Raw genomic sequence first — 24,809 nt, forward strand, 5'->3', positions numbered from 1 at the left:
CACTGTAGGAAAGTGTTAAGTTTGTACTTAGTATATACTAGGTGCACGAAAAAAATTGTTGAATGAGTGCAAGCCTGAGAACATTGCTATTGCCTTATATAAAGGTCTCCTAAGTAGGCAGCACTGCAAAAAGTCCTTGGGCTAGAAAAGGGAGAGCTGTGGAAGGGAGGGCTTTTGAGACCAAGGGAAAGCAGACATAAAGGTCCAAGGTCCCAAACTAATGGCTGTGTCTTTTCTGGGGAAAAGATATCCAGGAGCTCTGTGTCTGCCAATTGGGGAGTGTTGGGATAAAGTAGCAGAAGCAACAGAATAGGTAACTGCCTCAAGAATATTGACTATGAAGGAGAGGAAAGAGCAGTATTTTGAGGAGAACTGAGTAAAGGGAACTTTTTGTTTTGGTTTTATATTATTTTTAAATGCGCACTGAGGACCATAGACACTGAGAAATTATGTGGGGGTGAGGCCCCATGAAGGAGCACTTTCAGTGTAAGGAGATCATATCTACTCTACAAAGATAGATTACCAAATCCTTTCAATTTTAGTGCTTAATGTGATTTCTAAAGAATCAAAGGACATTCACATGTATAGAATGTAGTCATATCTGAGCCTGTTTTTCACATGAGCTCAGATTTGTAGTGATTATTTCAAGCCTTGTAATGAGTAATGTCAGCATCAGGGTTTGAACCCATGTCTTTTTGCATCCCAGTATGTCCTGAGCTGCCTGCAGGTACATAACTCCACTGTTTGTATGGCCTGAAATTCTTGTCTGTAGTTTCTATAGATGCTGCTTGCCGTTCCAGAACATCCATTACCTTCCTCCTACCCTTTCCCCCACCCCAGCCACACACACACACACACACACACACACACACACACGAGTAAATGAAAAGTTGCTTTTGATCTTGGTGATAACACTGTTACATTTTGCAAAGAGGATGGGAATTAAGGATACTCAGAGGAACTTGTGGTAAAAGTATAATGCCTTAAGGGAACATTTTAATGATATGAATTGACAGTTTCTTTCTTGCTGGCTCATATCCACCTGGCCCTGGTATGTTCAGTCTTGTGCTGCTGCTTTTGAATAGTATGCACACTTAGTACTCCTTTTTTGAAACATAATTGATGTACCATCTTGGGAAGTGAGTGTATTCAGCCTCCCCAGGGGATATTATGGCCCCAGCAGAAAATCTGACAGAAAGCCACTGTCCCAGGGAGCACTGTAATCACATTTGTGGATAGGTACTTTGTGCTTAGTTGAGTGTTTTGCTCAACAACATTAGAAAGGATATATTTGTGGTGGCATTAGGGATTCAGAGCCATTAAGTGCCCTGTTTCTTAGTTTTAGGTATTTTCATATCCCACTGTCCTGTCCTTCCCACCTTCCCTTTTAGTAACTCCAATTAGCCTATATTTTGCATGTGTCCTCAGGTATCTATATAAACACCACTTTCCTTTCCTTCTTTTCTACAGAAAGATGTAGCACTTAAGCCTCAGGAACGTGTGGAGAAACGCCAGACCCCTCTGACGAAGAAGAAACGAGAAGCACTTACCAATGGCTTGTCCTTTCATTCCAAGAAGAGCCGACTTAGCCACCCACATCACTACAGCTCAGATCGAGAAAATGACCGCAATCTCTGCCAGCACCTTGGGAAGAGAAAGAAAATGCCAAAGGGACTCAGACAGGTACGGAAGCTTTGTTCTTTTTGTGGCTGAACATCCCCCACCCCCCACCTTAGGTACCTGTTACTCTGTGGTTCTTCCTAACAGATGGAGAAGATGTCCTTGTGGGATACTGCAAGGCTTTCCTGCAGAGCTTTATGGTTGCTTCTAAGAGAATATGCCAAACCAAGCTCCGTGTTTTGTATTACAATTTGAAACTTCAGTGTGGTACCATTTTAGTCAGATGTGCTTTGTGTGATAAAGCTGCTGCTACTGCTGTTGGCACATAGGGCAGACTGACTGAAGTCTTGATGGTAGTCAAGGTAGAGTGTCTGGTAGGGGAGAGATCCTTATAATTAGGACAAACAGAACAGGCAGATTTGAGCACATAACACTGTGTATCTAAAGGCTCTGAGTTTCTAAAAATGGTCATCTACATGCAAGCAGTGCTTTGCAGAGGTTTAGATCTTCATGGGAAGCTTAGATATTGTGGCATGTGGGTGAACAGTGGCAAAGAAATGAATTTGCCTTTCGGTTCCGTAGTTGCCATCTGCAGCCCATGATTGAAGACTATCTTTCTGATCTTTTGACTGTATGAAAGTCTGGTGGTGGGGCTTACTGATCTGTTAATAATTAGGTTTCAATGGTCCACCAGAAAATAAAGCTCTTGGCATTTGGAGAGCCTTTCTGCCGGTGGAAGTCCCCACATGAGATAGATTAATAATGACAAATGAAGCTGCTTATAGCAGGTTTTCCAGCTGAGTTACCTGTGTCCTGGGTATGTTTTGTTTGTTTTTGGTGGGACCTCTGGGTGGGGATTACTGTTACTTAAATGAAAAAGAAGAAGGGAGTGTATTTCACAGAGCAAGTGCTCTAATTAGAAGCTGAACAGGTAATTTATAGTTTGCATATGTTTCTCTGCAAAGGGAGAATATCTAGGATTATATAAAACAGTGGTTCCAAAACCTCACAGGCCATTATAATCATATCATAAGCCTTTTTAAACACAAATGCATGGCCCCTAACTAGGACATAATGAATTAGAATGTACCGGGTAAGGTACAGGTATTTGTAGTCCTTTTAGAAAGTTTCTATTTGGTAATGATCAGGCCATTTTGGAAATAATTCTTGTAAAGCATCAAGAATATATTTTTGGTGATGATTTTTAGTTCAAAGATTGGATGGACCAAAAGCTTCAGTAAGATCTAGTGGACATTTTGGGATCAGAGTTTGACCTGATGGGTACTAAGGGGTATACTCCTGAGAAGACATCTAGAGAGACAGATTTCAGCATCAACTCAGAAAGATTTCAGGGAAGTATCCCCACATGTTGTACACAGGGCAGTTTTTCTAAAGATACATGTGTTATTAAATGAAATGTTAAATTGCAGTTATAGTATTAGTTACTGACATTTATCTAATGCATGCCATGTTAATAGTCATTCAGTGAGAGAGATTGTGTATTGTAATCCGTGATTCTCACAAGAATCATAGCTAGTAGGTAGTATGATTACTTTACAGATGGGGAAGCTGAGGCTCAAAGAGATAAAGTGACTTGCCTTCGGCCACTTAGCAGTAAGGGACAGAGCCAAGGTTTAAACTCGTCTTCCTTTGGCTTGCTCATTATCTCTGTATGTCCTGCCTTTCTTGAGTGAGAAGAGGATTGGTCATGAAGAGAAGCAGAACTCCATGTCATAGGATGTAGGGGATCTATGTATTTCTAGAAACTACAACACTTGATTAGTTTGGTCAGAGCCATGATACTGGTTATAGAAATGGCTATGAAGGCATCAGAAGAAACTGGATTAAATACCAAGTTCAGAGAGCAGGGAAAGCTGGAAAGTTTGAAAGCAAGCACATTTGGATGAAGGTTTATATTTTTATTAATTTATTTTTGGACAGAGAGTGGGGTTGGGGAAGAAGGGCTGAGTTCCATAAACAACAGTGTTCCCGTGGTATTTGTGACTCCCAACTCCTGCCTCTCTGTGTGAGATATGTGAGGAAAATCATTATTTCCCAGTGGAAAGAGGTTGTAGTGTAACTACCATCTCTTCCCTGGGCTCTCCCTCCCAACAGGTAAGCCAAAGCTTCTTACCCTTTCAGGCAAGAAACCAATTTAATTCTTTGCCTACACTCAGCTGTGGTTCCTCATCCTTGATGTTCTTATTCCTAGACCCGGACTTCTCTATTCTCTGTCCTCAAAATTCTTCTTTTTAGTTTGCCCTCTGGTAAAAGACTTCATGATCATAAAAGAAGGCTAGGGTTGTATGTCTCAAATTTGAGAGGCTTTTGGTCCTAATGATCAGCCTTCTGGTACTAGTGGTATTTGAAATCAAACCTATTCTTGTTTGAGGTAAAATACTTGAAAAGCAATTATATTGAATTGTATTTTGGACTATGTAAGGGCTTTAAAACCAAGTGGTGTTTTCTTATCTTCAGTGTTCATGTTAAAATATACTATCCAGATCATGCTGTTTTTCTAATAGGAAGGGAAGCAGAAGTTGATAATTGAGATAAAGTTGTAATGCATTTCATTTGTAATATTCCTAGAATTGTATGTGCTTCTGTGAAACCCTGAACAAATCACAGTCTTTTGCAAACCATCTATAAAATGAGAGATTTTCTTGGGCCCCCTTCCTCTGTGTTCCATGGTTGTTTAAAATTATGACTAACAAGGATATACACATACACACACGGAGTGCTGTAGAGGTCTGAAAAGGAAAACCCAACTTGGTCTGAAGGTAATTTAGTGTTGCAGTCCGATTGGTTCTGTGCAGACATTTAAAGGAGGGGAGTGAGATGCATTCCCAGTGGGAGAGAGAGGCATGGCTGGTTGTGTGTCACCCCAGACAAGTGCCACCTGCTGTGTGATCATTGGTAAAAGGTGACACATGAGTGTTGAATGGCCACAGTTTATGTTCAAAAACTTGTGCTGAGGATATTTGCACTTGCTTTTCTATCATGATAGATGCCTGCACACATTGCCATTACTTTTTTCCATGTCTTTGTCTCTTACCGGATAAAGTTACTGAATCTGACCATCTTATCTGGGAGGAGACCTTGAGATGAGAGTGGACCTTGAAGACAATTTCTAAATTAATGGATTGTTGGTTAGTGCTTCTTACTGAGGGAGTTATAATCACAAGAACTACAGATGAAAGAGGGCAGTAGGAGCTGAGAATTCAGTCTTTATTTTTGATTTGCTGCAAGTGGATTAGGTTTGCATTTTATTAGGAAATAGTACTTCCTGACCAGGCAACTTAATGCACAGCTTTCCTGTAATTATTGGGAGATGTTACTCCTTAGTGGAGAGGAAATAATAGGATTTTTTTTTTTCTGAGAAGCCATTGAAGGCAACTAATCTTTTTACTCTGAGAGTGCAATTAAATAGTTTTGCAAGAGAGATGTGTAGTTCTAAAACCAAACCACCTTTTTTTCCTCTGGCCTAATTAGAAAACCTCAGTTCTCATGATGTTTTTCCTTATTATTAAATGTATACTTTTACCAGCACTTAATGGAAAGTATTTGCTGGATTGTATTTTTAAGTTCACATACATACTGACTTAGAAGATGCTGAGCTGGCAACTGTCTTATAAAATGGTTGCATGTTTTACATGACAAATTTGGACACTCTTTAATTTCCAAAGGGGTTTAAAAAGATAAAGAAAGGAACAAGTTAACTGTTACACAAAAGAGTACATGTCTTTCTGACCCCCTGAGGCTTCTATTTGCCCTATACAGAACTATTTGCTCATTATGTGAACACTCAGCCATTATGTAGGAAAGTTTTAGTTTTTACTAATAAGGATGTGGTAGTTTTTTTCTTTCCTACTTAGACTTAGAACTGGAAAAATCAAAACAGAAGTTGTACAAGTTCTCTGTGTAAGGAGCTTTATTTTCCAATTGGGAGACTTAAGCCACAATGTAATGACTGAGAACACAGTGAAGTGACGTGTTGCCAAAACTTTTAGCCAAATTATGACTTTGTCAGAAGCATTTTGAGAAAACTTAATTCTTCCTAGCATCTTGAGTTTTCTTTCCTTATGTCTAATTCTAGACCATAAGGGATGCTTTAAAGATTTAGTACTTCACAGTTTAAAACACTGAGTGAACAAAGCAGTTTAAAAAAATATAGAGACAATGAAGAAAAGTTGATGAGAGTTTAGAAAACTCTCAGTTTGGTTCTGGATGGAAATTGCTAAATCTCCATTTAGTTTATTTGTCTGTCATTTGTGTCTCTAGTATGATTGAACCAGAGGAAATAGGCTTAAGTGAACTAGGAGGAATTTTGAGATTATATGAACTCTTCAACACACAATAGAATGGATCATCAAAATAAATCCTGGAGTCTCCTTTCTAACTGAATCTTAGATGACAAAAATGTATTTATTGGAGGGCAGAATTTTGCAGAGAAAGAGTCCTCCTATTGACATTGCTTCTAGGCATTGCAGAATACCATTTGAGGGGGAAATAAAGGAATTTGGGATTATTTCAGGAGTCTAGCCAGGTAGACTTTAATCTTGCTGGTGAGAATGGCTTATGTGGGAATGCCTTGTGTGGTTTAAAAATCTTTATACAAATTGAGCTGGGTAGTTGTTGCTTGTGGAATGGAAATTTATTTTTCTCTCTGAAGATTATAGTACAGTAGAATCAAAGTTGGTGGAGCATTTGGAGCTGACAATGAAAATAACAAAATTGTATGCAAAATTATAAATCATAGATACCAAAAATATATACTGATTTCTAGGGAAAAAAGGAATTGATCCCAGTGACAAGTCTTTAAAATTAGAGCTTTTGTTAAAGTTATGCCTGGTGGTTGCGTCTGTTTTTATGGCCTTATTTGAAGTAAGTTGTTGTCTTGTGTCAAAGGGTCCAGGTGAGTAGCCACCATCTGTGCTTCCAGTCCTCCTGATGGGGCAGTATATCTCACACATGCTCTTTTCCTTTGAGAGCATTTACTACCAGAGGCTGATCCTTTATTTCAGTTGGACTGACTCAGATTGTCTGAAGACTTCTCTGTGACATTTGTTACTAGTAGAAATTAACTTGCAAAGGAGGATTTATAAAGGAAAACTTTGATTAAACAGACCAAGTTCAAGTCACATTTTTAAAAACTGCCAATTAGTTTGGGGAAGAAATGCAGGCTGAAACCACACAGGTATTTATCCACCTTGACTCTAGGAGCCTACAGGTGTCTTAAAATTAGAATATTTGAAACAGTGATGTAATTAGGGGTTATACTTTAGTAATAAAAAGACACCCAAGCTGTGCTCTGTGCTCTTTCATTTGTTATGATGGTTAAATGAAGATACCTTGAGCTGGTATTAAAAAATATGGGCTGCAGGTAAATCATTTTTATTTCACAATTCACATTGTCATGTATCATGTGTTATTTGAGATTTCATTTGTTTTTTAAAAATTGTATAGTCACATGAAAATGACTGAGATATCAAATAAAGTTGTTTTTTGTGTTATGGATTTAATTAAGTTGCACTTTACTTTTTTCCCTTTGCCCAACTACAGAAGTAATAATAAAAACATGTAGAGAAAGATTAGGGGAAGAAAGATTGGCTTATAATCATTTTTGGAATCTTGATTGACTTAAATAAGTATAAGATGCCAGTTTTTAACATCGGTTATTGAGGAAACCCCAATTCAGGCTTATCTCTGTTCACAATTAGTTGTGTATTACATTGGAGGTATTTGTTTGGAAACCTGAGACTAATACAATAAATTATATGAAGAGTGTTTTGTTCTATTTCATTTTATCTTGGGCATTTGGAAGCAGCGATAGTTTACTTTTTGAGTTCTGGAGTTTTTGATTGTATGTCTCCTGACTCTTTACATCGTTGTCTGGAATAGGTTCTGTCAGCCCTGAATGTTGGTAAGAACATTGTGGAGATTGCTGGGGGGAGGAGGTATGGTCCCATTACCATTAAGCGGACTAAATGGTAATGGAAAAAATATAATAAAGATTAAATTTAGAAAAAGAGTGAGCATAAACATCACTTGACTTCAGAGAGACAGACATGTTTGGAGATGTGCTGGTGACTTATGTAATTCTTAACTAAAATTTAGTAAATTTGACTAAAAAATGAACATAGCTCATTGATTACCATCTCATAAAATAAAACCTACAGAGAGAAAATAGGCTGGAATTGGAAAAGCAACAACAATTAAAAGAATGGACAGTAACTCAGTTTGAGTGATCCTGAGACCTAAAGAAATTGTTCTATAAAAGAGTGATAATCATTAAATCCTAAAGTGAGGATGTATTATATGTATGTGTGTGCAAAACTTTATTATCAAGGGCCATTTAAATCCCATATATGGTACAGGAGTAAGAAGGACAAAGTGACAGTTATGATTCTCAAGTCCCCCTGGCATGAATTCTTGTAATATTAGTGATTCAGTGGTGAAGGAACATATATTTCTCTTAACAAGATTTAGCTGCTACACCTCTGCTAGTTGATGAGGGTAGACAGAGCTCCCTTTCTTTAATAAACACTCAATTTTTTGTGTTAACTTTCCTTTTTCCCTTTTCTGATGATACAGTGTTATGTGCATGTGGTCAGATTTTAGTTGCAGAACATGAAATAAGCCTCTGTGCGTTCTTCATTCTAATCTCTGCTTACAGCAATCCCATCTCCACAGAAATCTGTACCTGACAGGTAAAGCGGGTGAGTGGCTGTGTGGTTTGCAGTGGTGTTGGTGGGAGCTGAGCAGATGGTAGTGATAGCCATGTGTTGGGAGATTCTCGTGGGAATCCATGGTGGTGACAGGCGACTCACAACGTGCTATTTACAGTTTGGGTTTGCAGTCTCTTAGTGACATCTGAATGCTCTTTAGCAACTGCTTTGATTACTGCCTTTCGAGGAGCTGCTAATTGAAAATGAAATTGTGGGTGGGCTTTAAGGCAGGCACAGGCAACTCTATGTGGTAAATGGTACTTGAGAACTGTTGTATGTCTTGATGCCCAATGTGTAATTATTTTTCCAAGGAGGAAGAGCCAAAGGTGCATTTGAAGATTCAGTATGCGTATATAGGCAGAGCTGAATGTCTCATCCTGGCCAGAGAGCCAACTGTGTACTCATTGGGCTGGAAACCTAACCATCTGCCCACAGCTCACCTTTGTATGGTTCTCTTTAAATGCCTACAACTGTGCAAGGTTGTTATTTTAAATCTGCTATCATCTTGTTATATTCTCTCTTAGTTTTTGGTAGGATATCATCCTTCTTTGTCTGTTGTTCATACAGTTAGTATGCAGGACAAAATGATTTTCTGATCTTTTGAACTTTGAGAGATTATATTTAAGTTTTTCTATAAACTATTTGTCTGGTAAACCTTTTTCTATGATACATTACTGTTGAAGGCAACTGGGGCCTCCAAGCACTATGAGGGAAGAGGAATATGGTGGATTTGATTGAAATTTGACAGTTGGATAATGTTCTTGATTCTCTTATGGCTGCCTTCAGCTGCAGGATTGTCATTTGTATTTCATCTTCAGAGTTGTTAGCTAACGTATCAGTAGCATTTCTGGAATGGTAGCTTTCATAAGTGTTTATATGTTGAATTGTTTTATTGCCCATTCTCAAAATAGCTTTGTACAGAGAAATCTTATGCTCAATAAGGAATGACCTCCCTCTTGGAAGTGCTGTTTGCTCTCTTTTTAATTAAATATGAAGATAGATGCAGTATTACTGCATTCTTTTTAGCTTTGCCTTGAACATTTCAGTGAATAGTATCTGAGACAAAATTATACTGATTGATATGCTTGGTTTGAGTAGTACTGATATTTGCTTTGGGAGAGTCCCTCAGGCTCTGGTTGAGGGGACCTTAATAACACATTCCTTGCTGTACTTAACCCTCAGTCCCATTAGACCTGTTTTGTCACAGGAACCCAACTGTTTTAATGCACTTGAGCTACTGCTGGTTGCTAATGATATCTAAAAGAACCTACTTTGGCATCCTAAATGAGTTCTGGAGCATTGCATATTGATGCAAGCATTGGCTATTTTGTATCAAGCAAATATAACAAAGTTCTTACAGGAGCTTTGAATCTTTTCACACTGAGGGGTGTGCATTCTCACCCTAGTGCTCACAAACACACAGAAGCAGAGACTAAGTGACTCACAAATGCAGGCAAATCCTGTTCCTGCAATCATTGATCACAGCTCTGCAAGAAGCTGCCACTGCTCCCACGTGTCTGCCTGTAGTGATGCTGTTGTAACAGGTTATTTTTTATCACTGCTTGCACCTGCATTTGCTCAGGAAACTCTTGTGTGTCATGTCTTGAAATCATGTAGTACAAAGCTGGACAGATTCTAATTGCTGGTGATAGTTCTGAATGGCTGAGATTAGCTATAATCAGATTGAAAAGCAATAAGCTGCATTTTCTGGATAATGCAAATTCCCAAGCACTATTCCTGACTTGTGGAGTCAGAGCCCCTTGGGTGGGACTCATCACGTGTCACCAAGTTCCTTAGGTGACTCCAGCTCAGGTAGTACAAGAATCATACATATAAGGAAACTGAATTGTACTCATTTTTATTTTCAGAAAAGGAAAAGGGAATATTAATTGCTATGTTATTTGCAAAACCTATAACAAATCTTAAAATTTTTAAAACATATTTTGTGTGAGCATAATTTTATGAATACTTGGACTATGTTCTTGTTCTATATATTTACTAATTGAGTTCTTTTCAAAAATATTGGCAAAAAAAATGTTTCTCCCAAATGCCATAGATGGTATGTTACAGAAAATATTGTTTTCCAAATGGCTACTTTTTAGTAGGAATTTACTAGAATATAGCTTTAATAGAATAATTGTATTGTTTTTTCTCCTTAAACACAGCTTTTATACATATGGTAAATAGAGTTCTTTCATTATTCTTTCTTTTATGTTCTATTTTTTTCTTTAGCATCACAATGGTGTTGAATTCTTATGTATATAAGTTTTATGAGTCCTCCATATTACAAAAATCGGTGTTATTTGGTGGCAGTATTGGGGAGCATGTATGAATAAAATTGGAAAATATTACCTGTGTGTGAGTAGGGACTAAATGTTCCTCATAATGGGACATTTATAATGAAAATTTTTTTTCATTATGAAGAACGCTTCAAATTAATAAAATATTATCCTTGAATTTCTGGTTTGGGTTCCACAAATTTAAAAAGAAATATTTTTCTTTCTAAGACAAAACAGAATAAAAATCCTCAGAAGAATTTTTGTTTAAGTAGCAAAACCTCCACTTAGATTTAACTACTGCCTGAGGTGTGTCAACAACAGGTAGCATTCATTTTTACTGTATTGCTGTGAGACCAGAAATTCTCTTCCCTTGGAGATGAGTATAAAATGATCTACTAAAGAGTTACCAATGAAATTATCAACCCTGTATGAGTAGATAAGTAATAATGATTTTTGATTAAAAAATAGTATCATCAGATTTCCCTAAGAAGTACTCAGAATGATGGTAAATATCTCTGCCTTTCAGGTGAAATATAAAGCTGGGTAATAGACCCAACATTCACTGTTGGAAGGTTGAAGGATACTTCTTGAAACTTAACCCATTTGTGTGATTATCACCTGCTTCCTACCTCCCCATATTTAAACTCTAAATCTGTGTTTCTCAAATGAATATGGCAGCAGGGAGGCTAGAAAGAGGCATTGATGGGGTGCAACTGTGGAGTTGTATGTGAGGGGGGATGTACTTGAATCACTTAGTATGTGCCGACTGCTCCCTTCATTCTCCAGGTAGAGTGGAGGAGATAAATTGACATATCTAGGTATTGAAAAGGAACAATATGGGTTTTAAAAAAACTGTTACCCTGATGATTCTGACCTCCCTCCTCTCTGCCCCCTCTTCAGACCTGTCAGCCATCTTTCTCTTTCTCTTTCTATCGTCAAATCTGCTTTCAGGCTACACGTTCAGCTCTTTGGCTCTCTCATGTTTCTTCTTCCATCCAGTGGCTCTTGCTTGCTTCTTGACCTAGTCAGAATTGCATGGAAAACCTCTTAGATTAGCTCTCAAAGATACAAAATGCCTTTGCCACCTGGTTCCTTGCTCCTTCACCATGATGGTCCTTTTCACTCAACATCTTACTAATTCTTATCAGTATAATACTACCTTATCTGGATTCTTACTATAGTTTAGCATTAGTTTACTCATTGCTATTGTAATCTTGTTAAAAAAAATCAGTGACTCCATAACCACCTACATAAAATTGAAGCCCCTTAGTGCAGAACATTTAGGTCTGAGTTTGCTCCATCCATTATACCTTTCCAGCTGCCTCTCCTCATCCCCACATTCCATGAACATCAAGCTGTTGCTCTTTGTTGTTATTTGCACGAGTCATTTGCTTTCTCCGCACTGCAGTGCCTTTGCTTATGCTGTTGCCTTGGTTTGGAATGGCCATCAACAGTCACATCTTTTCCCTCAGAATTAATTATATTTTCTTCAGAATTCCCGTGACCCCTTGTTTTTACCTAGGGTGACCCCAATGTCTATCACCCAATATATGACATTTCTGATAGTGAAAGGGGGCACTATAAATAATTACTTTGGAACAATAAGCATAAATTCAGGGCTTTCTGGAAAACTGGGGTATATAGTCACTCTATTTATAATTCACTTTAGACCTTTTCATTTCATACCCTGTTGTAGAGTTGGTTGTATACATATCCTCCTCCCCAACTGCAGTAAGCACGCTTCCTGAGCATGTTACTGTGTGACACAGGGCCCAGGCGTGTGTCCCACAGAGTGAAGTAAGCCTTTGAAACCATCAGCTATCCCTGCCTGAAAAACTCAGGTACCTTTCTCATTTTTTCACGTTTCTATTCTTGAGCCCTTTCAATCTATTCTCATACCACAACCAGTGTAATCTTTTAAAAATATATATTTAATCATATTATTCCCACATGTAGGTCCTCAGTGGCTTCTCAGTGTATTCACGTTAGCATTCAGACTGCTGTGAGCCATTGGGCTCAGTTATCTAATTCCTTGTGTTTTCAGCTTCACCTCATGTTACTTTCTCTTGTTCATGGGCTCCTGCCCAGTTGACCTTCCTTCATTTGCTCCAATATGTCAATTTTTTTTTACCATCTCAGGTACTTTACATGGGCTGTTCTCTCCTCCTGAAGTGGTCCTCTCTCTGCTCTCTGCCTGTTGGGCTTCTTCCAGTCCTTTAGGCCTAAGCTGAAATGTCATCTTCTTAGCAAGGCTTCTTTTCGCCATATTGTTCACCCCAGAGTCTGCCTTTAGTCCTTTCTCCTTTGCACTCACCTTGTTTTATTTTTGAACACTTAACACAATATATAATTTTAGGTTTTTTCTTTCTGGTATCTTTTAATGTCTGCCCCTTCTGCTGGACTCCAGGTCCTCCTGAAGGAAAGTATCATATCCATTTTCTCCAACATAGTGTTTGTAGCACATAGGAGAATGTGCTTAATAATTAAAGTTACATGATTGAAGGTTGGAATAATTATTTTTCCCATCGACAGCATTGCTAATCACACTGTTGTTGCATTCCAGTGTTAATTGCTTACAAAAAACAATCCAGTACAATATGACCTTTGGTTTTTCTCTCCAGAGAAATGAGATACTGATCAGCATATACACACCAGGCAGAAATTTGTTCCAAGAGTATGGTGTCTGCTCTTCTCTGTGGAATGCCACACAGACTATTTTCCCAGTGTCCTAGCCCATCAGGGTAGTCAAATTGCTAGTGCTGCCAGGAAAAGCTGGCCCAGGGAAGAAACTACAGTCTTCCATTTTCAGAGGTGATCCAAAAGACACCAGACAAGCAGCAGAACAGAGAGAGAGAGGAAAGTGGGTGGGAGTGGGGTGGAATTTACTGAGCACTCTTTTACATGCAAGTATTTATGTAGGTTCTACTTTTTTATCATGAAAGTACAGACTCTTTTTGGTATCAGAGCATGAATAGCATGCCTTTACACTGTAAAATTATTGTCCCACATGCCTTCTGCCTAAAATATTTTGACTATAGAGAACAGTTTATTTCATTTTAAAATGGGCCAATTAATTCATTCTCCCCATATTTCCTGGTTCAGCAAATATTTACTGAGCACCCTTTGTGTGCAAACCTTATACAAAAGACGCTAATATAATAGAAAGATGTATATCATGAAAACTCTGCCATTGATTGATGTATTTACAGCTTGGTACCTTGCTACAACCAGCCTGTTCTGGCTATACCAAGTGAGGCTGAGATGATGGACTAAGTGTAATTCAAAAGGAGACACTGCTGAGCATCTCTCAGAGAATGAATACCTTCAGATGCATGTATTAAAGTTATTTAAAATCGTGTCTTTCCCATCATGCTATTTTTCTTGACCTCCCGTTTGCCTTTTCAAAAAACTTTTGAGAATAATGCTCTATACCACTGAAGGCGCCAGTAACTGTTAGAATCAGTGCTGTGTTGTTTATGTTTTCTTGGGTTCTTACTTTTAAAAATAAGGGCTTTGGCATTCTCACATTTTTGCCTCAGATGCAATTTACTGGGAATTACCTAACAAGTAATTTTATTAAAATCTTAATGACTCTTCACTGTTTCCAGAAATTGCCATTTTTTTGACATAGACCATAAAAATAGGTATATTTTCTTGAAATGATTTTGCTCCACTGTTGGAACTCTTGGTATCAGAAAGTCAGATTTCTGTCCAGAATTAGAGGTTTTTATACTAATCTTCACAAAGCAGAAACCAAAAATATCTATCACTTTCAGTCATTTATATTTACTTAGAAGTAGACGATTATTTTCAAGGCAAGTAGAACTTAAAATATTCTAAAATATTCAAAAGGAGTATTTGAATGGAAAGTTAGGCCCCAAATTTGTAATGGGAATACTTATGGAAGATTGAACAGTTTAATGATCCCAGGAGTAGATTTTAAAGCAGTTCCTGAGTTGATAAGTTCTTTTGTTTTCCAAAAGATAATTTGTAATTGCTTTTTTGTTTCTGGAAATTCTAACTTTCTTAGAAACTGTTTAAAATGGCAGTTTCCTAGCAACTTTTTTTAAAAAAAAATATATTTTAAGGTTTGCTCCTCCTTTTACACTATTCACTTGTTCTTGGTATCGACTCATTAAATATTTATTGACCGTGTACTACTATGGGCAGACAGTTTTAGGTGCATGTAACAAACAAAAGGACAAATATTTGTGCCTTGATGGATTTAGTCCTTACAGCTACAGACAATTTCAATTTGAATGTCCAACTCAGACATTTCTCTTAGCTTCCAGATTCATAGGTGTTTATGATGAGGGTTATTAACCTGGGTCATTCATAAGCATTTCAAACATGTCTCACATTGAACTCTATACTGGTTGTCCTGAATTTGCTCTTCCTCTTCAGTTTCCTCTGTTAGTTAATGTGCATACCATCAGGTAAACCTCCAAGCCATAAATCTGTTAGGTCGTACTAGAAACCTGGAGATTATACTCCTCTTCCTCTCCTTATACTCGCACGTCCTATAGAATCATGTCCTGTGTATTCTTATTTGTCCCTTTCCATTTACCACTTTCCACTGTATTGATTCAGGAGGACCTGAATCAATGGCTATATGTAGTTTCTTAGCTGGCTTCTCTGCCTCTAATCTCAGTGTTCTTCAGTCCATTCTCCAAATTCCTTCTAATGTAAATTTGAGAACATGCAAGTTGAGTCATGTCACTTGCTTCAAGAGCTTTCATTGACTTCCTTTTACCTGCTACAGGCTACACTACAACTTCCTTATATGATATAGAAATGCACCTAGTTTTATGCCTTTAGGAGCTCCCCCATGTTCCTCTTGTTGCTTTTTGATCCTAGCATCCGTATCACATCAGTCTTACTTATTTTCTAAAATGTCGTTCTCCACTTTCCCCCACAAATCTAAGTTCCCTTTGCTTTTGCAAGATAGACCTTAGTTACATGTGAGAAGCACAGTCCTACTAAGTCAGAAATGGAAAGTTCTGCTATTCAAATAACTTACTTTTTAAAATTTTTGTTCAAGTACAGTTGTTTTCCCACCACCACTTTCCCCCACCCCACACACTCCTACTTCCCACCCTCAATCCTACCTCCTCTTTGGTTTTGTTTATGGGTCTTTTGTACATGTTCCTTGATGACCCTTCCCCTTCTTTCCTTCTCCCTACTCTCCTCTGGTCACTGTGAGTTTTTTCTTTAATTTTGGTTATATTTTGCCTGCTTGTTTGTTTTCTCTGGTTATATTTTGCTTGCTTGTTTGTTTTCTTGATTAGGTTCCACTTACAGGTGAGATCATATGGTATTTGTCTTTCACCCCCTGGCATATTATTTCACTTAGCATAATGCTTTCCAGTTCCAGCCATGCTGTTGCAAAGGGTAGGATTTCGTTCTTTCTTTCTGCTGAGTAGTATTCCATTGTCTAAATGTACCATAGGTTTTTGATCCATTCATTTACTGACAGGCACTTAGGTTGCTTCCAGCACTTGGCTATTGTGAATTGTGCTGCTATGAATATTGGGGTGCATAGGTTCTTTTGAATTGGTGTGTTTCAATATTCTTAGGGTATAATCCCAGCAGTGGAATTGCTGTGTCAAAAGGCAGTTCCATTTCCAGTTTTCTGTGGAAATTCCACATTGTTTCCCACAGTGGCTGTACCAGTTTGCATTCTGCCCAACAGTGCACTAGGGTTCCCTTTTCTCTACAACCTTTCCAGCACTTGTGTGTTGATTTGTATTTTTACCGAAATGTCCCCTAGAATAAGTGACATAAAGGAAGGATTAAACACATGGGACTTCGTTAAAATAAAAAGCTTCTACACAACTAAAGAAAACATCAGCAAAATGAAAAGAGAACCCACTGTATGGGAAAATATACTTGCCAATGATACCTCAGGCAAGGGTTTGATCTCGAAGTCACACAACTCCATTCCAGGAAGACAAACAATTCAATTAAAAACTGGGCAAATAGCCCTGGCTGGCATAGCTCAGTGGACTGAGTATGGGCTGTGAATCAAAGGGTCACTGGTTCAATTCCCAGCCAGGGCACATGCCTGGTTTGCAGGCCAGGTCCCCAGTGGGGGGCACATGGCAGGCAACCACACATTGATATTTCTCTCCCTCTCCCTCCCTCCCTTCCCCTCTCTCTAAAAATAAATAAATAAAGTCTTTAAAATAAATAAGTTTATTTTAAAAGTGGGCAACTAACTTACATTTGGAAAAGGATACTTTTTTAACTGAGAAAATTGTGGTATAGGAAAATGAAAATGGTTAGAGAACCATGGGAACTAATTTTGGGGGAGATAGTCCAAAAGAGTTAAAAAACAAGATTTTTTTTTTATTATGGTAGTTCTTTTGGAAGTTGGAAGTGACAGAGGTTTTTGTTAATGGACATGTTTCTCAGTCCTTGGAATGATAAGTCAAGGACTGGCTATAATGAGCTTTGTGGGCCTTTTCATCTCTAGAAGAGGTGCTTCTGTGAATGAATTCTTTAGGAGTTCAAACCCAGGGACACTAGACATGATCTGAGTCTTTTTATTCTGCTCAGTTAATACTGAAGTGAAGACTTACTGATATAAGGACATTGCTGTTACCAATCAGTTGTATAAACTTTGAGGGTATTTTAAAATGTGATGTATACTGGCTTTTATTTTTAAATAAAGTGCCTGAAAAAGTGACCAGAATGTACTACCAGTTTGTTTGAAGTAAACACAGTATTATAGCTCCTCTGCCACAGTTATTCTGTATTTTATCTTGTTGAGTAAAGACACAAAGTAAGATAACCATAATGTTTGTACAAAGAGCACTTGGAGCTGGGATTTTAATTTTGGTTTCTTTCACTTGTTCCAGTTTCCACATTCTTTTTCGTAAAGCTTTGGTAGAAATGCTAATTTTTTTTAGCAACCTATTATCTTTATTATTTCTTACCAAAGTCCCAATATTCCATGTCAGAATAGTTTTTAAGATACACTTTATGGCACAGATGAATTTTTGTGTAGCAGGTTAAAGCAGTAATTTAAGAGACAGCTTTATTTTCCTGCCCATTTCTCCATTTTCTCTGAAAGGTCACTTGCTCTTGGAGGTAGAAATAGAACTATTGTTGAGGAGACTGAGATAAGTGATATTTCCCTCTTACGCTCTTGAGGTGTGGTCTTTAACTGTTCTCATACCTGTCAACCCAGCTCATTTTCCTTCCTTGACAGCCAGATAAGGGACAAAGTATAAAAATGGTTGGGCTGTGATTCAGAGAATGAGAAACAACCAGAAAGTATATCGGAACACTTTACATGAACCAGGCACCTTCTACATTTTTTCTTTGTTTAAGCTCTATGAAGTATTGTGTTTATATGTATGGGAAACTAAGGACAAACTTTGTCTACTGATAAGAGAAATGCTCTTTAGGGTCCTCTTTCAAAATTAAGGAGATCTTCATTCAGGGTTGTAAAATGATTCCCCCTGGATGTAATACGTGTTGGCAGCTGGAAGAAGAGGAAGCTCTCTTTACATTGTTTTATGGCTGTGACTGTGAACTGACAAAGATTTTAAGCACTACAACTCATTAGAGGGCAAGCTGGCAGTTTTGTTGTGAATATATTCAGTGAAGAATAGGAAGTGAGTGTTTGCTGTTAATGTTGTTGAGGCTATATGAATACTTTATTGGAGAAAGTGCTTGGGAATCAGGAGTCTTGGGTTGCAGGTTCTGTCTTGCTACTGGTGTGTCTGGCCTTCACTGAGTTTTTGGTGTTTTTTTTTAAATCTTGTTTTTTAACTCTTTTGGTCTACCCCCCCCCGCCCCAAAAAAAAATAGTTCCCATGGTTCTCTAAACATTTTCATTTTCCTGTACAAAATTCCTCAGTTAAAAAAGTGCCCTTCACTGAGGTTGACCCTCAGTTTCTGTAGTTGAACTGGAATACAAATAGTTTATGCTTCTAACACTGGAAAGCAGTGATATATATGAAGAAGTTATAGGTGTTAGAATGCTTAAAATTCCCCTTTCCTCATTAAAAAGATTAAATAACACATGAATTACCTGGACTATGGTAGTATTAATAGTTTAGATAACCTACACTTAAATATATAATTAGTGCAAAGAACAGCACCCCAAGAGCTTCTGCTTTTCAGTAATGACCCACAGTGTTAAAATTACAATGTGCTTATGGTTTTCAGGCTACAGTAGATCCCCTGTACATTAGGAGTGGGCTCATGCAGACTGTTTTTAACAGGTGGTAAAAGCCTTTTCTTTGAGAAGAGATCAATGTGAACTGGTAAGCTCTCTTTGTCTGCGGGCCATAACTGTTGGCAGCTATCTGAGAATTGTAATTTTACATCTTTCAACTTGAAATCATGGACGTCTGCTTCTTATGTATAATTCACGGCAAAGGAATGTAACAAAATTATTTCTAAATTTTATTTTTTAACCACTAACATATTTTTGGACATGCTAGTTTTAGGTTCATTTTTTTTAATTTTGCAAAAAGTAAATTTTGGGGAAAAGGTATTGATTCTTCTGGTTTTGTAAAATCCTTCCCTGTACCTCATTTATGTACTACGAATGAAATTTATAAGAAACAGTGTCACTATAACTATTCAATAGTCATTTGGATAAAGTGGTCAGTCACTACACTGGTTTCCTGCCCTCTTCCAGATGAACACTGTTTTATGTTTATTTCATATGTCCAAAACACTGTTATAGAGGCATAAGGGGAATCTAAGAGATGGGTTTCTGTTTTCTTCTGTTTCATTCTTGAGTTACTTAATTACTGTGTAACAGTTTAAAGTAAATAAACTGTGAAAAATACTCTTTGAAAAGTTGTTGAATGATAGATACACTGTTAGTTTCTCACTAATCTCCCTTGTGATTTTTCTAATGCCATATATTTTCCTTGGGAGAGCTTTCTTACAGCTGTATTTGTGATCTTCGGCTAGGATTTATGAGCTGTCACCATTAAGGTCTCCCTGTGGCTTTGTCCTCAGAGATGGAGGGTATTTGTGGTTTGCTTTCTTATTGTTAATATGTGAGAATATTTCCAAGCCAAAATAAATGTGTGTTTTTGACTGTCTTTTTATATTGATTTATTAAGAGAAATGTGTGAATTGTGAAAATTTCTCCCTGAAAGTTAAGACAAAATTTCCAAAGCAATATGCAGTTGTATGAAGTTGTATGCAGAAATACGTATATTTCTGGTTTCAGCATTAGACTTGGATTTTTTTTTAATTTACTCTTACAGCTAGGGCAAGTGGAAAGCTAAGCTAAACAAAAAATATTGTAGTGGGAAGTAGAAAGAAAAAACTCAGGACATGTAAGAAAACCATTCTGGATCTTACTGATATGATGTTAATGTGATTAGTAAATGTTGAATGATCCCAAGGATGTTTGAGTGACTCTCTACAGGCAATTAAAGAATCCACACACATCAAACTGCATCATCTTTGGCTTATTGACCTTACATATTCAGTCTGTGAGAGGCTTGGATCTCTGGCTAAGATAGCCTTGGGTTAAGTATAAAATATTGCCAACCAGTTTTGTCCTATTTCTACTCCTAGAGTGATTCAGTGGGGCAGTTCAAAACTGTTTGCATTATTATTCACCTAGCTTATACTGACCATTGACTGTTCATTATTATTATTATTAATGTTATTATTTTATCCTCTCCCGAAAACATGCTCCTTGGTTTAGAGAGAGGGAGACAAATGTTGATGTGAGACAGAAACATCATTTTGTTGCCTCCTGCATGTGCCCCTATCAGGGGACCAAACCTGCACCACAGACCTGTGCCCTGGATGATTATCGAACCTGTGACCCTTAGGCCTACAGGATGATACCCCAACCAAGTGAGACTCACTGGCTAGGGTCTTGGGTGTTCTTAAGAAAGTTGTTTCTGTATCAGATAAACAAAAGTACTACAAGATTGACCTAAGTATTAACTCACCTTCCTCTAAGCTTTTTGAATTGACTTATGTAATCTTTGCCTCTTTCTTAGCACTTTTTTTGTATTAAGACCCTGGTATGCAATATTGATGTGTACAATAAGCATTAAAGGTAGAAAGAGAAACCACATTTCATGCTCTGACATGAACCATAAATGTTTCACTTCTCAGGGTGATTTTTGGTTGTGGTCAGCTCAGAAACTCCCGATTTAATTAAGATTGTAACACTGTATTCCAGAAAATGTGCTTTTCCCCTTACAGATTTCCCCACTTCTTAATGAAGACCATTTACTTATAGAGCAGATACATTATATTAGAATATGAGTTGGATAACCCCAGGCTTGTAGGAAAGGATATTGATAGTGTAGTGTGGCATTATATTATCTCTCAGTTGATTTTTATACAGCAAATGCTGTAATATTTTCTATATATACTCTTTCCTTAGAAGTTGGTTTTTTATTTTTTATTATTTTTTAAAGTAGTTTTTTTAAAAGATTTTATTTTATTTATTTTTAGAGAGGGAAGGGAGGGAGAAAGAGAGAGAGAGAAACATCAATGTGGGGTTGCTGGGGGTCATGGCCTGCAACCCAGGCATGTACCCTGACTGGGAATTGAACCTGCAACACTTTGGTTCGCAGCCTGCTCTCAATCCACTGAGCTATGCCAGCCAGGGCTGGTTTTTCATTTTTTGTAGTAAAAGTAAAGCAATGTTGATAGTTTCCCTGAGGATTAATACAACAAACAAAAAAGAAACAAGAAGTGAATTTTCATTTTCTTAAAGAAGAATAAGTTAACATGTTTGAAAGTGCTTAACCAGTTACTCGATTATCAGTTGTCGAGTGTTGATGTGCACTGGTCTCACACTAAATGTTTGCCTCAACCAGCCTGCTCAATAGTTTGTTGGCCAAGCATCTTTTCTTCCTGGCTTTCCTTCTTTTTTTTTTTTAAAGAGGTATAATGACATAAAGTATATGGCAGATGTTTCATTCTGATTGAAATGTATGTATATGATGGGAAGACAAATTTATTTTTTAGAGAGGGAAAGGGAGGGAGAAAAGAGAGGAGAGAAACACCAGTGTGTAGTTGCCTCTCATATACACTGTACTGGGGACCGGGCCTGCAACCCAGGTATGTGCACTAGTCCAGGAATCGAACCAGAAACCCTTTAATTCCCACACTGGCACTCAACCACTGAGTCACATCAGCCAGAGCAGGTGGTATATTAAAATAAATTTCTCTGTATATGGACATCAAAGTTTTGCAAAATCATTTTTGAAAAAATTACCTATTCTCTATTGCATTGCCTTTGCACCTTTGTGTAAAAAAGCAGTTGTCTACATATATGTCTGGATTTATTTATGTATTGTCTGTTGCATTCCATTTTTTAATTTGTCTATCTATTGCCAGTGTTGTAGTTTTATAGTACGTCCTGAAATCAGGTAGTGTTAATTGTCCAACTTTTTCTTTTTCATAGTTGTTTTGGCTTTTCCCAGGTCCTTTGTATTTGCTTATGAATTGTAGAGACAGCTTTTCAGTTTCTACAAAGTGTCCTGCGGGGATATTGGCTGAGATTATGTTGATGCTATAAATCAAATCACAGAGAATTAACAGTTTAAAACTGTTGAGTTCCCAACTCTTTCATAATGAATATATCTCTGTTAAGCTTAGGTGTTATTTCAGCAATATTTGTAGTTTTCAATACACAGTTGTTGATGTTTTTGTCAAATTTATGCCTGAGTAATATTTTTGATGCAGTAATAAATGGTATTTTTAAATTTCACTTCTCATTTGTTCATCGTTAATATATAATGTATGTTGACTTTCGTATATTTATCTTGTATCCTGCAACTTGACTAAACTCATGTATTAGTTCTAGCAGTATTTTGGTAGGTTCTGTCTGATTTCCCATGGATGATCATATTTTTATGAAACAGTTTGTTTCAGTTTGTCTCATAGAGACAGTTTGTTTTCTTCATCCTAATCTGGATGTCCTCTTTTACTTTTTCTTTGAATGTACTGGCTTAAAACTCCAGCATCACGTGATAGAAGTAGTAACAGTAGACAGATTGGGGGGAGGGTTGGTATCTAGTTTTTCACCATTAACTAGGACGTTAACTGTAGATTTTCAAAGATGCTTGAAAATGTTTCATTCTATTCTTAGTTTCTAAGAGGTTTTATAATGAATGGTTGTTAAATTTTGTCAAATGCTTATAATATGTTTAATCAAGCTGATCATGTGATTTTTCTCTTAGTTTTTTAATGTGGTGATTTTTATATTGATTTATTTTTTAATAAAATAAACATTATATTCCTGGGTAAAACCCCACATAGACATGATGAATTACTTTTGAAATACATTGTCAGATTCCATTTGCTAAAAATTTATGAATGAATTTTTATATCTAATGTTCATAAAAAATTGATCTGTAGTTTTATTTCCTTGTGATATTTTTATCTGGTTTTGGTATTAGGTGATAGTGGTATTATAGGATGGATAGGGAAATGTTCCCTCTCTTAACTTTCTTGGAAGAGTTTATGTTGAATTGTTATTATTTCTTCTGTAAATGTTAGGTAGACTTTATCATTGAAGTCATATAGGCCTGAAGTTTTCTTTTTGTGGGACGATTTTTAATTATTTCATCTCTTTACTTGATATCAGACAATTCCTGTTATCTGTTTCTTCTTTGGTCAGCTTTGGTAATTTATGTTTTTTTTAAAGGAATTTTAAAATTTCATGTGAGTTGTTGCATTTATTGAATGCATTATGATATTTATATAATACTCTCTTATTATCCCTTTAATATCTGTGGAATCTGTGGTGACTTTAGATCCATAGTGTTCTCCCTTTCTCACCCTTTTTAAATCTGTTTTTCATCTCCGTTTTACTGGGGATTCATCTATTTTATTGACCTTAAAGAACTAGCTTTGGTTGCATTGATTTTACTTATTTCCTCCTTTCTGCTTTGCCTTTTATTGTTTTGTTTTGATTTGTTTTGTAAGGTGGAAGCTGAGGTCATTTAAGATCTTTTTATAACATAGGTATTTAATGTTATCATTTACCTATAAATACTACATTAGCAGTTCCTCATTATCCTCATATTTTGTTTTCATTTTTATTTAGTTAAAAAAATGTCCTAATTTGCCCTGGCTGGCATAGCTCAGTGGATTGAGCGCAGACTGTGAACCAAAGTGTCACAGGTTCGATTCCCAGTCAGGGTACATGCCTGGGTTGCAGGCCATGACCCCCAGCAACCCCACATTGATGTTTCTCTCTCTCTCTCTCTCTCTCTTTCTCCCTCCCTTCCCTCTCTAAAAATTAATAAATAAAATCTTAAAAAAATATGTCCTAATTTTCATTGTGACTTTTTTCTTTGATTCATGGTTTATTTTGAAATATATTACATACTTTTCAAATATTTGGGGATTTTTCAAAGGTCTTTCTGCCATTGATTTCCAATTTATAAATGAATTTTTATATCTAATGTTCATAAAAAATTGATCTGTAGTTTTATTTCCTTGTGATATTTTTATCTGGTTTTGGTATTAGGTGATAGTGGTATTATAGGATGGATAGGGAAATAGTAAAATATATTACTATTATGACTTAAATCCTCTAAAATTTTTGGACACTTATTTTATTGATTAGAATATGATCTGTCTTTATAGAGTGTTCCCTGTGTACTTCAGAAGGTTGTAAGTTTCTTCTGTAGTTGATTGGAATGTTCTGTAAGTCAGGTCAAGTTGGTTTATAATGTTTTTTTTTTTTTAGTTTTATTATTATACAGATGATTTTTGCCTACTTCTTCTACCTAGAGAGGTATGTTGAGATCTCTTACTGTAATTGTGGTTTTGTTCTTTCTTAGGACAATTGTGGTTTTTTGTCACTATTTTATTTTATTTTTCAGATTTTCTATCTTTTAATTGTATTTTCCATTACCATTTATCCCCTCTTAAGCCCTCTTCCATCTCTACCCACCCTCTCCCTGCTGGAATCACCACACTGTTGTTTGTGTCTGTGAGCTCTTTTCTTTTCTTTTTTCCTTCTTTTTTGCTCAACCTCTTTACCGCTTTTCCTACCACCTCCAGAGATTCTATCCCCTTCTCATTTTTTACAATCTCTATTTATTTTATTTTATTTTTAGAGAGAGGGGAAGGGAAGAAAAGAAACATTGGTTTCCTCTCCCACTTGCCCCCTGGGGGTCCAAACCTGCAACCCAGGCATATGCCCAGGCTGGTAATCAAA

The 24,809-nt window shown here is 36.9% G+C and overlaps 1 protein-coding gene and 1 long non-coding RNA gene across 8 annotated transcripts in view; one reads left to right on the top strand and one right to left on the bottom strand.

Annotated features, from left to right (window-relative positions):
• Positions 1-24,809, top strand: part of AUTS2 (activator of transcription and developmental regulator AUTS2) — a 1,155,833-nt gene that overhangs the window by 295,505 nt on the left and 835,519 nt on the right. For all 7 annotated transcript variants that reach the window (XM_036019900.1, XM_036019903.1, XM_036019904.1 and 4 more), the window contains exon 2: positions 1,471-1,683. In XM_036019900.1, the coding sequence (XP_035875793.1) occupies positions 1,471-1,683 (213 nt within the window). The remainder of the gene's footprint in view (positions 1-1,470; positions 1,684-24,809) is intronic.
• Positions 12,960-20,357, bottom strand: LOC118499248. The gene is made up of 3 exons (XR_004901774.1): positions 17,854-20,357; positions 15,689-15,690; positions 12,960-14,907 (listed from the first exon to the last, which is right to left on the bottom strand). It is a non-coding gene; the product is annotated as an uncharacterized LOC118499248 (long non-coding RNA).

The sequence above is a fragment of the Phyllostomus discolor genome, chromosome 3 (genome assembly GCF_004126475.2).
Source record: "Phyllostomus discolor isolate MPI-MPIP mPhyDis1 chromosome 3, mPhyDis1.pri.v3, whole genome shotgun sequence".
NCBI lineage: Eukaryota > Metazoa > Chordata > Mammalia > Chiroptera > Phyllostomidae > Phyllostomus > Phyllostomus discolor.